This window comes from Hipposideros armiger, unplaced genomic scaffold (genome assembly GCF_001890085.2).
Source record: "Hipposideros armiger isolate ML-2016 unplaced genomic scaffold, ASM189008v1 scaffold_33, whole genome shotgun sequence".
Classification (NCBI taxonomy): Eukaryota; Metazoa; Chordata; class Mammalia; order Chiroptera; family Hipposideridae; genus Hipposideros; species Hipposideros armiger.
The window spans coordinates 3731328-3746837 of record NW_017731383.1 but is presented as its reverse complement, the minus strand read 5'-3'; the positions used below and the strand labels follow the sequence as shown (position 1 = coordinate 3746837).

At 49.1% G+C, this 15510-nt stretch overlaps 1 protein-coding gene across 1 annotated transcript in view; it reads right to left on the bottom strand.

Moving 5' to 3' along the window:
• GRID2IP (Grid2 interacting protein) overlaps nt 1-15510 on the bottom strand; it is a 50431-nt gene that overhangs the window by 25059 nt on the left and 9862 nt on the right. Inside the window, exons 3-5 of the mRNA XM_019637426.1 lie at nt 7711-7824; nt 5764-6196; nt 760-914 (exon numbers count right to left, since the gene is read on the bottom strand). Coding sequence (XP_019492971.1) covers nt 760-914; nt 5764-6177 — 569 coding nt within the window. The 5' untranslated portion in view covers nt 6178-6196; nt 7711-7824. The remainder of the gene's footprint in view (nt 1-759; nt 915-5763; nt 6197-7710; nt 7825-15510) is intronic.

Genomic DNA, 15510 nt, shown 5'->3' with positions numbered 1-15510 from the left:
AGCCTGTCCTACTCACAGCTGTTTCCTAGTCCTTGTAGGGCTAGGAGATTCCCTGGACCACTCCAGGTGTGGACCACCAGGGTTTTTTTTCTAAAAAATAAACTTAGGTGTTCCAAAGCTGAGCACAACAGCAGAAAGTGCACAGCTGACTGGGTTTACATTCCTGTGCCTGCCACTCATTTGCTGTGTGACTTTGGACCAGCCTCCTAACCTCTCTGGGCCTCAGTCTGCCTCTACGAAATGGGAATAATAGTGCTGGGTGGTTTCAGCCAGACAGTGTTCCTCTAGGGTCCTGGTGAGGTGGTTGGCACACAGCTGGCTGGCATCATCAAAGGGCAGAAAGCATACACTGTTTATAGGACCGGGTGTCAGGGACCCACAGCACGACCCTGAACTGCACATTGTGCCACTGCTTTGTCTCCATAATGAACTAGGAGTTTCCTGGTAGCCTGCTTATTTCTATGACCTGGTTTGGGGATAGAGCAGGGCCAGCTGGGACTTCAGATCAGGAGGACGGTCCCCTCTGTGCCTGTTCCAGCCCAGCAGTTAGCAGCCCTTTCCTTCTCACTCAAAGCAATGTCCTGCCATCCAGCAGAGCCAACAGCCGCTCTCCCCAGGGTCACTGGCCCACGCTTGTTCTGGGACTGAAGGGGTGTTAGGGTCCAGTTGCAGTGGCAGAAGTGCCTGGGATGGCAGTGGGACACCCCTAAGCGAAACGAGACACACCCTGCCTGCCCATTCCACCCCAGACTGAGGTACCTGAGGTTGTCCAGGAGTGGTCCCCGGGCCTCGCGGGGCAGTGCCAGGGTGAGTGCCCACACCAGGTCATCCACCCGCTGCTCGGCTGCAAACTGCTTCAGTGCAGCGAACACCTGCTCCTTGGCAGCCGGCTGGTCCCTCAGGATTTCGTCCACCTGCGCGGAAGGGTCCTGTGAATGATCACAAGGGACCCAGGGCAGAACACCGGGGAACCTCGGCCCCTCCCTTCTTCCCTCAGTTTACCTCCACAGGACAGCTGACACGAGCAGCCCTTCCTGTGTGGTTGTGAGCTGTCTGACCAAGTCACTCCATTTGAAACCTCTGCAGCCCTGCAACGTGGGCACGGCTAGGATCTTGTTCTAAGGAAACTGAGGCTGGTAGAGGTGAAGGGACTTGCCCAGGGTTATGGGGTCAGGACTCAAGCCCAGAGATAGTCCTTCCACAGAATAATGTAAGAATCACAGGAATCAATGCAAGAGCTTAAATGTGTGCCAGGCACTCAATAATTGCTGGTTACTATTATGATAATACTATGCTCCTTTCTACTACACCGTTCACTGACAGATCCCACAGAGAACTTCTGGCTCCATGAAGCAAGCTCTGGCAAGCATGCTTAGCCCTGGATTTTGACTCCCTCGATGCTCTCTCTGGACTTCCGTTCTCTTCATCTTTGTGTACAAGCCAGCTGATGGGGATCTACTCAGAGGAGTCCGTAGAAATGGGCGTGTTGCACACCCAATTGGGGGACATCTGTAGTTTATTGGCTATGTAGCCAAGAAAGGGGGGAACATTTTCTCCTGGTGGGAGGCAAGACCGTGGCGTTATGTTGTAGCTTTGGCCATCTGGAGGCACTTGCCCAGGGCTTTGGCTCTTGAAGGGTTGATGCAGAGACGTGGGGACAGCAGAGGCTGGTCAGGGCAGTGGCAGAGTCCCGTAGCGCGCCCCAAGCAGACTCTTCCTGAAGGATGCTTCAGGACAGCTGTACTCCGGGGTGTGATCTTTCTTGGTTCTAAGCCTGGGTCTCCAGCACTGATTCTCTGTACTGTGCCTCCCACAAATTCTTTTCCTGCCGAAGTTAGTGGAGTTGACATTCGTTGTTTTGTTGCCAAGTTCACTCCATACTGTGCAATACTGGACATCGTTAATTCTAGGGTATTTTTTTCATGTTTTAACATCTCTGAGATCAGCATGTGTCTTTGAGGGTAATCGTCACTCCTGTGTGTGTGTGTGTGTGTGTGAATTTGGTCATAGGTGTTTGTAGTGTTACATCCACTGAGCTATGTGCCCTGCTGGTACTAAATATGTCCAAATCAGACTAAAAGTCCTTTTTCAATAACTACTAAGTTAAGTGACAAGAAGCTGATGAGAAAGCACGTGTCATTGGTTAATTGGCAGGGATTTTTCCTCTCTTAGTGGTAATAAAACAGTGGTGCATCTTGCAATGGACAGTGTTTTAGATTTGATGCAATGTGGTACTGTTTGCCCAGTGAGGATGACACTGTCAACCTTTATTTAAAATCATGAAATGGGGAATGATGGCTAAGGAGTGCAGGGTTTCTTTATGGGGTGATGAAAATGTTCTAAAATCAACTGTGGTGAATACACTAAAAACCACTGAATTGTACATTTTAAATGAGCAAATTGCATGTTATGTGAATTATATCTCAAGTAAGCTATTATCAGATATGTAGAAAAGTGTGATAAATAGGGAGGTAAAAAAAGCAGGTTATCAAATGGAACACACAGCGTTACTTTTTTATTATATATAATTACACATTTGTGCATAGGAAATACACACTAACTTTTATAGTGATTTGGATTTTTTAAATAATTCAATGGCTTCTACTTTTTCTACAGTGAGCTTATATGACATGTAGTCAGGAAAAGAAACACAAGTTATTATTGTTCCATTTTTTTCCTTTTTTTTTTTGGTATTGTTAAAAATTCTTTCAAAAGAAAATTTACCATTGTAACCATTTTAACGTGTACATTTCAGTGGCATTAAGTGCATCCACACTGTTGTATAACCATCCCCACTAGTACCAGAACTTTTTCACGCCCCCAAATGGAAACCTAAGAAGCAGTTACTCCCCATCCCCTTCTTTCCCAGCCCCTGGCAACCACTCGTCTACTTTTCTCTCTACGGATGTGACTAGACTGGGTAGAGGCAATGGGTCATACAACATGCAGGCTCTTGTGTCTGGTGTTGTTACTTTTTTTAATGCTGCAGCAAACCACTGTCTGTCCATACTCGATGAAAGCCCTGCCCTGTTGATGGAGAGTCTGGGGGTGTTTTTGAGCACTAACATCCTGAGCTGACCCTGAAGCAGAGGTGGGAGGCTGGGCAGCTGAGTGAGCATGAGTTTGCCATGCATCTCTCAGGGGCGTGTGTGCAACTTTGGCCAGAACCAGGGCTGACCCGTGCCACCTCATTCACCTTCCATCCACCTCCCAACTTCTGACCAGACACCACATCCCAGCCTCCACCCTCCACTCTCAGAGGATGAAGAGCCGAAAAGTCACTCCTCGGGGGCCTGTCCTGACCACTCTGCCCAAGTGGCCCCCATCACTCTCTCATCTCCGTTATCTTTACGTGAAATAGCTTGCTTTTTTGTTTGTCCACTTCCTCATAGGAATGTCAGCTGCATGAGAGCAGGCTCCCAGCCTGTCCTACTCACAGCTGTTTCCTAGTCCTTGTACATCATGGTCCATTATTAATAACTGCTAAATGCTCAGATCTCCGCGTCTCTACTGCCTCTTTCCCTTCAACTTATTTAAACGTTCAAGCCTCTCCCATCAAATAAATAAATACGTAAATAAAGTCCCCCTGACCCCACCGCCTCATCACCCTCTTAGTTTTCGGGCCCAGAGCTGTCTACACTTTCCATATGACTGCCCCTCCCCCTACAGCCCGCCCCACTTGCAGCACCCATGACAGTGCTCTGGCCAAGGACCCCACACGGTGACTCCCACATCTTCACCTTTAGCCCAGAGCTTGCTCCTGAACTTCAAAACTGTTTCTCCAGCTGCTTCCTAAGATGGTGGCACAAGGGGGTTAAGGAAGGCTTTTCAGAGGTAGTAACACCGTGGAAGCAGTCAGAGGCCACGTTCTGCGCATGCCTGAGTCCTAGCGCGTGCGCACCCCAAGACTGTCGCTGTCTATCTCTACCACAGGTGTGACGGCCCGGGACCCAGACCTGAGGTCTTACTCCTGTCCAGCCCCAAGCACGGGGCCTGGCACACAGGAGGCCCTCGGTTAATGTTTATGGAGCCAAACCAAAGAGCCGCAAGTGGCCAGCTAGCTGTTCGCGCACTGCATTTCCTGCAGTTCCCCTGCAGACCTCAGTTTCCCTTTTGGTGAGTAGAGCAGACTGCAGGGCGGGGCACGCCCTCCTGGTACACCCACCATGTCCAGGAAGGTCAGTGGCTTTGCAATCAAAGTCAGCTGCAGCCTCAATTCAAAGGAGAGCATGGCTAGCTGGAAAGATGTTTTATGTAAGAAAGAGGAAAAAATAGTTCCTCCCTCCTGGGGCCTGTGCCACAGTGCGGTTTTGGTGTCAGCTATTATCCAGATGCTCTCAACCTACATCTAAGCATGAGGCACCATCACGGGACACTAATGGATTTTCTATTAAATATCAGATTCTTCAAGGAGGAAAAACTGGGGCAGAGAGGGTGCTGGCAAGGACCCAGGAGCTGATTGTTGAAAACCGATGGGGGACTCCATAGATGCCCTTGATCTTCCTGAGGCAAACTTTTTTTGGGATTCTTTCTGAGCTTTTGGATGTGCATGGTGACCGCTAACCAGAATCCATCACTTCCTATGCTCCCTTGCCAGAAAGCACACCACAGCTGGCCTGGGCAGCCCACTGGATTTCACCCTCTGCTGATGACCACCCAGGCCCTGTTTCCAGGCCAGGTCTGCGTGTCCAGCCTGCCTGCCGCGGCGCTGACCTTGCCCCGTCACGGCTCTCCAGGGGTTGGATGGAGTCTGGGGCAGACCTTTGTTTCTAAAGCAGGTCATCTGGGATTATAGGAGACATCATTTGTTGCTGCAGTCTGAATGTTTGTATCCTGCCCCCCCCAAAAAAAATTTCACATGTTGAAAACCTAATATCCACGAGGTGGGGCCTTTGGACAGTGGTTGGGCCCTGAGGGCGGGGCCTTCAGAAATGGAATCAGTGCCCTTAAGAAAGAGACCCCAAGGAGCTCCCTCGCTCCTTCTGTCACGTGAGACAGAAGTCTGCACCCCAGAAGAGGGCCCTCACTCCACATGCTGGCACCTGGTCTCAGACTTCCATCCTCCAGCGCTGTAAGAAATAAATGCCTGTTGTTCGGAAACCACCAGGTCTTTTGTTTAGCAGCCCAAGTGGACTAAGACACTATGTTAGCAACACAGGCAATAGAAAGAACAAGCCACTGCCACACGCGTGGTGGATGAAGGTCACAGGCCATGCTGAGCTCAGGGAGCCTAGCACCGAAGAAGACACACTGCATGAATCTATTTATATATGAAGTTAACAGATGCAAAAAGCATCTATAATGATGGAAGTCAGGATAGCAGCTACCTCTTGACAGGGCAGACAGACAAGGAAAGGGGGGCATAGGAACCTTCTGGGGTGAAGGAATCATTCTATAACCCCCATCCTATTATTATCCTTATTCCATTAGTCTACACTTTGATCAGGGTGGTGGTCACAAGGGTGTCTGCATATATAAAATTTATGGAGCTGTACACTTAATGCACTTTACTGTACACCCCTATGCCTCAAGAAAAAAGAAAAGCAACCGCCACAAATCAGGCGAACCCAATCACAAAATTAGTTAGGTACAGGGCCTTGAAGCTTGAGTATCATTAAATTTCTGGTAAATCTGTCCTTAGATTTCTCGGTTGCAGGTTGTGGAGCCTCAAGCTCCAGGCCCACTTTGGGCCGCAGCATGCCCATCCGACATGCCCTGCCCACGGGAGCCCTTGGCCACACGAGCCCCACCCAGGGGCCCTACCTTGCGGCTGAATTCCTGGGCCTTGCGCCTGCGTTCCCGGTGCACCGCGTCAGGGCGCTTGCGGCCTGCGAGGCGCAGCAGCTCACGGCCCAAGGAGAGGCCGCGGCCGTGGCGCGGGGGCCGCAAGACTGTGGTCGCGGGCTCTAGGCCGGATTCCGCGCCAGAGCCACCGTTTGGGCCTGGGAGCACCCCCAGGCTGGGAGGCACGCGTGGGCAGCGCCGGGCCAGGCGCACGAGGCGCTCGCGGCTCAGGCCACCCACAGCGAGCCCCTCCACCTCCAGGATCTGGTCCCCGGGCCGCAGCCCCCCGGCGTGCGCGCTGCTCCCCTCCATCACCTCCAGGACGAAGCAGGGGCCAGAGCCGCCCAGCCGGAAGCCGAAGTCCTCGGGCCAGCCCTGGTTGGTGGCCGGCATGGCAGCAGAGGTGGCTCAGCTGGAGAGGGAGAGACAGCACACAGGAGATTCCTTGTGGCCCTGTACACAGGTCTGCATGCCATTTAAAGGGCCCTGGGGGGAGGGAGGGTGCCAGTCTGGGCCTTGACTTGTCTCTGTTTCCATGTGGAGGCTCAGTTCCTAGGTAGTGGCTCAGCTCCTGGATCCAGCTGTGCCTGAAATCCACCAACTTCCATATGACAAAAGGACTTCCCAGTGACATGAGCTCACAAATCCCTACTGATGTTTGGGGGATATTTGCCCTATGAGTTCTAAGACTCTCTTAACCTCCCTGGGGAAGCAGTGTGTGGCTGCTTCGGGATCTCTGGGCTCCTGGCTTAGGACAGGCTCAGAAGGAGGAAGTGACTCTGTCCTCCAAGAGGTCCATTGTATGGGCTGCTGAGGTGGGCTGGGGGCACAAACACAGCCTTGCGGCATGAGGCTGACGGTCCTGGAGAGAACCGTGTGTGTGTGTGTGTGTGTGTGTGTGTCCATATGTCTGTTTAGAGAGGGGATTCCTTTCATGAGTCCATGGGTGGCCTCTGGAATTGTAGGCAATATGTGTTGTGAAGGCTCAGTTTTCTGGAGGAGTCCATAGCTCTGAGGACTTCCCGACCATGGCTGAGAAGAACCTCTGAGGGATGGATTTTGAAGGCCCTCAAAACCCCTCAGCCCTCCTCAGATGCTTGGGGACCCTTGCCCATGGGAGTCACTCTTCTGGCTCCCTCTTCCAGCAGCTGGCCTCTCCCAGGACATCTGGAGAACACTTCTTGGAAGCTGGGGAGTTGTAGGCCGGGAGACCCAGAGTTCCATAGCATCATGGACTAAGAAGCAATGTCCTTGAGTGACATCCAGTGAGAACCTGTGTCACCCACCCACCAGAGAGCACGATATGACAACTCCTCACCCTGGGTGGGGTGGATGGAGGCTGTCACACGCCAGGGGCCCTCATCCTCCTCTGCTAGGCCGAGCTGCTGCCATGGAGCCTCAAGGACACTTCCTCTGTCGCTTGGTGGCAGCACCAGACTCCTAGGTCCACTGGGCCCGGGAGGGGGGGGGGTCATCAGCAGGTCTTGGAAGAGCTTGTACCGCGAGAGAAGCAGTCCAGGAGGGACTGGCTGGAAACTGAACTCGGGACAAGGACACATGTCCCACCCCCACCCAGGTATACACCTGTTCTGATCAACACACCTGCGGCAGGGCTGCCTGTCAGGCCACAGCAGGCAACTCCTAACACCTCTAACACCCAACCTCTGGTACCTACAGGGCTGAAGAGTCTGCCAGCACTCAGACGCCCTCCAGTGCGTCCCAGCCTGGAAGACTGACCCAAGCCTTCTCCCGTCTACCTGGAGCTCCCTATCCGGGCCACTCTCTCCCCGCTCACCTTTGCCTGGAAACAGGAATCCGGGCTCCCAACAGGGCTGGCTGGGCTATCTCAGGACACGAGAGGGAGGCATCCCAGGGCCCCTCATCCCAGAATACTGGGTGCCGGACCTCCTCCCCAGGTTTGCTCACCTTCCTTACTGGTGACTGCAGTGGCCACGGTGACAGAACCCAGCACTTGTGAACATCTGCTGCTCAGGACCCTGGCATCGGTTACTGGTGCGCCCGAGGTGACAGCTGGAGTTTCTAAGGCAAAGTGATCCTCTGAGTAACCTGAGAAGGCCCCAGTTACCAGGTAGACCAGCAGGATGGCTGGACAGCTTGGCCAGGGCCCAGAGTGGCGGGCCCCTGCTGCACGGCCCAGGGGGTGAGCGATGGTCCTCAGGTAGGAGTGAACACTGACGGGCTGGGCCTTGGGACAGTGCAGCCCTGAGGTCACAGCACTTGGCAGATGGGTTGAGAGGATTCAACTGGGTTGTCTGGGGTGAGGGGTGTCAGTCTAATGATGGCAGAGGGGACTGATGAGACTCCATAGAGCATGGGATCCAGTCCCCACACAGACCACCACCACTGGAGCCCCACAGGTGAGGGAAGGGGAGAGCCAGGCCATAAGCAAGGTCTGGATGGGAGAAAAGATGCTGACCTAAGTAATTTTGGAAATGAGTGAAGTCTATAAAACTAAAGGCAAAAGGAAGTGCCAGAGCACTGTGCTCTAGTTGGCAAAGCTGTTTCCCATGGAGGTATAGGTTAGCAGTTCTGAAAGCACACTATAGGTGCACACTGGAATCAGACAATTAAGTAAATGGATGTGGGAGCCAGATTTCTCTCTGTTGGAGTGGGAGGTTACAGACAAGCCAAGGGGGAAAGCTAGAACGACCCATGTGGTACTGGACGAGAGTAGGGACACTGGTATGAGCTCATGTTTAGCTTACTATAGCTGCAGATGGATACATATAGAAATATTTATAGATATGTGTCTATACATAGGGTAGTATCTGCACATATATTTGCTTGCTGTGTCAGCCCTGAAGGCCTCAAAGCAGAGACACCCAGCAGCAACTAGCACATCCAGAGCCAGATTTGAATTTACATATTATTCCCCAATAAAAGGAGCCTGGGTTCCTTGGATAAATGACTTGATTCTATGACTTGGGCAGGAAATATACAAGATGAGCCTGGAGCATCTTCTAGTGACAGAGAGTAAGGAAGGGCTAAGCTATCTCTCTCTCTCCTCCTGGGACACAGGAACCTGCTGAAAATGCTCCCAGTGGTTAATGCTGGAACAATTTGAGCAACGAAGTAAATAACATAGTATCAGATTATAACCCAAAGTATAACATAAATATCTAACAGTCCTTACTGATATAAACAGACAATTGAAATGAATGAGGAAAAGAGCCAAATCTCCTGTGTATTAGAATTCCAAATGATTTACGTAGCTACTTCCCCTTAAATGTGGGCTGTGCATAGTGACTTCCTTCCAAAGGGGCCAGCAAGGTGGGGGGTGAGGGGAGAAAGTAACCTTACAGTGGACAAACATGACCTCAGTCAGGTGATCAAGGTCAACATCAGCAGGGATAAATCAGGTTGATGGCATTGTGCCCTTTATTTGATGTGATGAGAATGGCATTCTTCTTCTGTGGTTTTCTTCTCAATAACTCATAACCAGTCTAACCATGAAAAAAACATCAGGCAAGCCCAAATTGAGGGACATTCTGAAAATACCTGACTCTTCAAAACTCTCAAGGTCATCAAAAACAAGGAAAGTCTGAGAAGTGGTCACAGATTAAAATGCAGCATGGGATTCTGGGTGGGATCCTGGGACAGAAAAAGGACATTAGGTAAAAACTAAAGAAATCTGAATTAGCTAATAATAATGGATCAATATTAGTTCATTAGTTGTGACAAATGTACCCTAGTAATGTAAGATGTCAGCAATAGGGGACATTGGGTGTGGGGTAATAGGGAACTCTGCACTATCTTCATGACTTTTCTGCAAATCTAAAACTATTCTAAAATTAAAAGTTTATTTTTAAATCCTCTTCTCAAGATGTGGGGGATGGGGATCAGATAGACTAGAAGGTACTCTTTTTTTTTTTTAGCTGAGCCATTCTGCTACCTGTTGGCAGCTCAACGGCTGCTCAGCTCGGGCTGGACTCGAACCGCTGTTGCTCAGAGCTCAAACTCTTGAGCGAGCTCTTAACCAACTGAGCCACTCGGCTGGCTCTAGAAGGTACTCTTAATAGGTCTCCATAACTGAGCTGGATGTTTTCCAGAGAATGTTTACCCAGAGGTGCTCTCCAAATTAGTGTGCATGCGTGTGTGTGTGTGTGTGTGTGTGTGTGAGAGAGAGAGAGAGAGAGAGAGAGAGAGAGAGAGAGAGAGAGAGATACACATAAGTGTTCCCTAGTCTTATGTATGTTATAACTCTGATAGGGAGCTAACAGTATTTACAAAAATATTAAAAATAAATAAATAACCATGAGTGAGCAAGTGTCCGCAGAACATAGCAGAAGAGTCTCTGATGTAATAGAATACAAGTTCAAGCACAGGCCAAATGTTTAATGGGCTGCATAACTGTTGTGCTGCATGGCAATTAGACATAAACTGCAGCAGTCACGTGGGTGACTTGGCCTGCCCTGCTGTCTTCTTGCATTAACAAACTGATGTTTCTCTAGACGGTAAGAAAACGGAGTTACCTGACACTGCTGATGGGAATGTAAAATGGTACAACCATAATGGAATACTGTGGCCGTTTCTTAAAAAGCTAAACAGAATCTTATCGCACGATTTCCCACCATACCACACTTAGGTATTTATTGACCCAGGTAAAACTGAAGCATCTAGGTCCACAGAGACTGGGACATGAATGCTATAGCAGTGCTATTCACAGCAGCTCAAAACTGGAAACCATCTGAGCAGCCATCTACTGATGAATGGATAAACAGATTGTGGTACACGATGTATCCAATGGAACGCTACTCAGTAATAAAAAGAAATGAACTACTGATACACACAACTGCATGGATTAACCTCAAGGGCATTATGCTAAGTGAAAGAAGCTAGTAACAGGAGACTATGATTCCATTTTCATTAAGTTCTATAACATGCAAACAGATTTATAATGTCAGGAAGCAGATCATGTCCAGGGCCGAGGCGGAGGGAAGGGTGCATTGCAGAAGGGCCTGAAAAAACTTCTAGGGATGATGGAAATGTTCTGTATTTTGTGGGGGTGATAATTTTACAGGGATATACATGTCACAATTCACTGAATTACACTTAAGTGTATGCAGTTTATCATGTATTAATTATATCTCAGTAAAGTTGACTTTTAAAACTTGAATTGAGGGTTACACTGCGGAGTTTACTCTGTAACTTAAAGGGGCTGGGGAAAGAATGCGCACTGAGCCAGACCTGATCATTAGCCAGGCAATTATCATTTGATTGTCACAACTCTTCCAACAAAGTCACACAAGCTCATGAGGGCTGAGGTGGTATTTGACCGTATCTGCCCTCCTTTCTCTGAGCCCTCAGAGGACTCCAAGTTCAGGAGTCTAGGGCTGACCACAGAAGAACACACATCTGTGGAGTCTAAACCTGGATCCTTTCCCCTGGCTCCATGTTCCATCCTTAAGGCTTTGCCCAGGCTGTCCCAATAGGCTCAACACGTGTCTGGGCACTTCCCACCAGTCTTACAAGGTTGAGCCAACCAAGCATCTCTCTGACTATTCCCCCTTGCTCACTCCCTCCCTCCGCGCACAGGCCGGCATGTTCCCACCTCAGGGCCTTTGCACTAACTCTTCCCTCTGCCCAGACTGTTCTCCTCCAGATGTCTGCATGTGCTCCCCGTGCCCCTTAGAACATGTCCAGATGCCCTCTCCTAGCACTCCTCCACGCCCTTCCCCTGCTTTGTTTCTCCACAGCACTTCTCACCATCTGACATGCCATGTAACATACTGATTTATGGGTTTTACCAACAACTCAGATCGCGTATCAATCAGGGTGATTAATGCTAGCTGCTGTAATAAGTGATCTCCAATCTCAGTGGCTTAACATAATCAAGTTTCATTTATCACCTAATCACAATCTGGTGTGGGTTGGGTGGCTTTCCTGGGTCAGCGGGAGGGCTACCTAGGGAGCTTTGTGCCATCTCTGAAGAGATGTTGCTGTGGTGGCTCGCTGGTCCAGAGGAGCCGTCAGAACCTAGAAGCTGGCCCACTGTCATTACTGAGCCAGGATGGGGGCTCCTCACGTCCCCAGGGACATCTGATGAATTCTGTGGGACACTCATTCCAGACCCTTCCCACTGGCCTCCCGTTTGAGCCTCCCTGGAGAGATCAGCAAACACGTCCTCTGGTTGGCTTCCATGGCGGCACTCCTTCCTGGTTCTCAAGTTAGGGTGACTGCCTTAACTTGGCCTTCTTGCCAGTTCCTCTTTTCCTGCAGCCCCGTGATGTTGGGCAGCCTGTGCCTCTTCTCTCTTTCTGCCTTCCTTTTTTTTTTTTTTAAGATTTTATTGGGGAATTGGGGAAGGGGAACAGACAAGTTGCTGTCCTTTTGTTCTTCAGTCTAGTTGTGGAGGACGTCGCTTCACTGGCCCATGTTGGTATTATCATTGCGCTCTTCCCGGGTGAGGCAGTCGCTCGCTGGCCTCTGTACGGCCACTCACACAGGCTCTTGGCAGCTCATGTTGGCTGCCGGCTGCTCATGGTAACTTTACAGCAGCCCACTGCAGCCTACGCTGTTGCCAGTGACCCATGGCAGCCCGGCTCCAGGTTGAGCTGTTGTTCACCATCTTAACTGTAGAGGGCGCAGCGTCACTGGCCCTAATGTGGGATCTGAACCTGGGCCCTGCTGCTCAGAGCTGGTGTCCCAAGCCAACTCTTAACCAACGCGCCACTCGGACGGCCCTCTTTCCACCTTCTTGCTCTTCTTAAGAAATCATGTCTGTTCCAGGTGACCTTGCAGGGCTGCACAACTGAAGCTTTGTGGCTGAAATTTCCTCCCCGTCCTTGAATATACATTTCCTTGAACCTACACCAGGAGACGGCTGCCAGGAAGGAATTTTATTAATAGGTTTGCCTTTGAGTCTGGGACATGAAGGACGTCCACCACAAGCTCTGCCATGCCCCAAGCACCCCATGTTTTCACTGCAGCACCTTCATTCATCCTGGGCTTAATCTTAATTTGAGGCACATTTTTTGACAAATTGCTCCCATCATTCCAGATGTAACAACTTATTGACTGCCACCCAGCATCCATGTCCTTTTCTAGTATCACTCAGGTCTCCATCTGGAATTCCTCCCCCCTGGACAGCTTATCCCCCCTGCAGCTTCTGTACCGGCCTAGATGAACTCACACCCTGGCCCCATCATTCGCTCAGGGGTGAGCCGAGGGCTCAAGCTAGCCAGAGTGAATCTCAGCACTCTTACTTGGAATGCCAGGGTAAAGCACCCCTCTCTCCCCTCATTCGAGGTGAATGTGGAAGCATGAAGCCCCAACTGTGGCTGGCAGCCATCCCATCACCAGGAGGAAAGCTGGCCAGGGGATAAAGCTGATACTGGGGTGGCAGAGTGAGGGACAAAAAGAACCTCTGTCCTTGAGGATGCCATTGAGCTGCTGATTCAAACCACTCCCGAAACCTTCCCCATCTCTGGACATTCCAGTGGCAGAAGCCAACAAGTCTCCCTTGTTGTTTAATCCAGTTTGAGTTGGGCTCTCTATCATTTGCAACATAAAGAACCCTGATGCCCCAAACCGCTTGCACCAGAAACACTTCCTGCTTTGATCTTCCCTATGGATCACATTTGTTGACTCTGAGGAGCACATCTATGACATCAGTGGTCATTATTGATTTAACATGCTTTACATGCATTATCTCCTTTAATCTTCACAACAATCCTTTGAAGTAGATTCTCTTATCCTTCCTTTACAGATGCTGAAACTGAGACTCACAGAGGTTAAGTAACTGGCCTAAAACCACACAGCTAGACAAGATGGACCCTGGACCGGAACCCAGGAAGCCTGATTCCTGAGCTCATATTCTTAACCACTACATGACTTGCCATGCAGTATTTTCATTCTGAACTCCTTCCTGGAATTACATTCATGTCTGCTCTTCACAGAGCTCAGCATCGGTCCTGGTTCACTTGGCTGTGGAGAGCGTTAACCAGCAAGTCATGACTCTGGCACACTAACCAAGCAGTGCCATTCATTTCGTCCCCGCAGCTCTGAGACAGCATTCACAATGCCACTCCCGACTTTCTCTAGCTTCTATCCATGTACCATACAAACAGAACAAGTGGAGCACAAACTGTCTACTTTACATGAAGGGAGGGGCCATCTTCCATCTGTCAACCTGTAATTTCTTGCTTGTCTGCTTTTACTCCAGGTTGTCAGGTGGCTTCTCTTTTCTGAAAAATGTCTCAGAGGCCATCGTGAGATAGTTCAGCCCTAACCCAATGTCCAGGGCTGGATGCCCCTTTTGCTCAGCACTGAGAGCCAAAGGATGACCAGAGTCCAACGGCGAGACTAAGTCCTGGTCCCAATTACGGTAGAAAACTAAAATCTCTGTTGCGAGGAACTAAGATGGTGGTTGGAAATAGGGTTTCAAGATTCAGCAAATAAAAATACACGATGCCCACGTAAATTTGAATTTCGGAGAAAGAATGTTTAATTTTTAAGTATAGTATACTTATACGCTTATTTGAGGGATACCACAGATGATGGTGAACTGCAGAACCTGTGACCAGAGCAACAGAGTATCTGGGGTGAAGCCAGCTGAGTAATGCACCGAGTTAAGACCCTTTGAGAAGTGATCAGAAAATGGAGATTCTGCCCTGATAATCTCCCTTTGACCTACTGGCTGAACACAGCTGCTTTAAGGAGCAGCAATCAAGGTAGCAAAGGTCAAGTGGAAATTTGGAATTGTAAATTGGCCACACCTATATTATGCTCCAAGCTGGCTAATGGTGACACACTATGGCCCCACCTACTGGCCAGAGAAATTTGTTTTGGTGATATCCAGGATATAGATTTCCTTTGGGTATAATGCATCCTTCCCCCCCTTCATTCAACACATTTTTATTGAGCATCTACTATGAGCTAATCATTAAAATAGTTTCTACTGATAAGTAAGCAAACACAGACCCACTCTTTGCCTTCCAACAAAAATACTTTTGTTACATTTCTTTAAAATTCTTGGTTTTCTCTACTGTAAAATTTCTCCCAACAAACAAATCACTGATTTTAAACAAGCATCATGTGCTATTTGCCTATTACAAGTAGAGCTATGAAGTCCTGTATCCCATTTCCCAAGTATTGCCTCAGTCATTCCCCTGGGGACAAGAGATCGTGGTATAAAAGCTGGTTGATCCTGTTAACCGACCTCGCAGCAGGTAAAAAACTGATACCACAGGTCTAGTTTCAGGGGTTGACAGGAGTGTGTGGGAGCTCTCCAAAGAGGGATTCATGGGTGACACAATTCTGTCCGCGAAGCTTGAAATAAATGTTTGGTTTTAGGCTTAAACAGTGTGTTTTTTCCTATACTGTCTATAAAACACAAGTGTCAAGTTTCATGCTTGGAGGTTTTGAAGAACAGAGGGAAACAATAAAATGCCAGAAACATATGAGTTTCAGGAACTGATCAACCACTGACAACTTTAGCCTGAGAAAATAATTCAACTGAAAAAAATAAAAGCTATGAATACGTTACTTGCAAAACTATCTATAATATTAAAATGTAGGAAATAATACAACTGTCTAACAATAAAATATTAAGTTCATTACATTGTATCTATGAATAACAACTAAAACTATCTCAATAGAGGAAAATCACTTATGATAAAATAAAAGTAAAATTAAAAAATTATATACTATGGGCCGGCCGAGTGGTGCGATGGTTAAGAACTCGCTTGGGATGCCAGAGGGCCC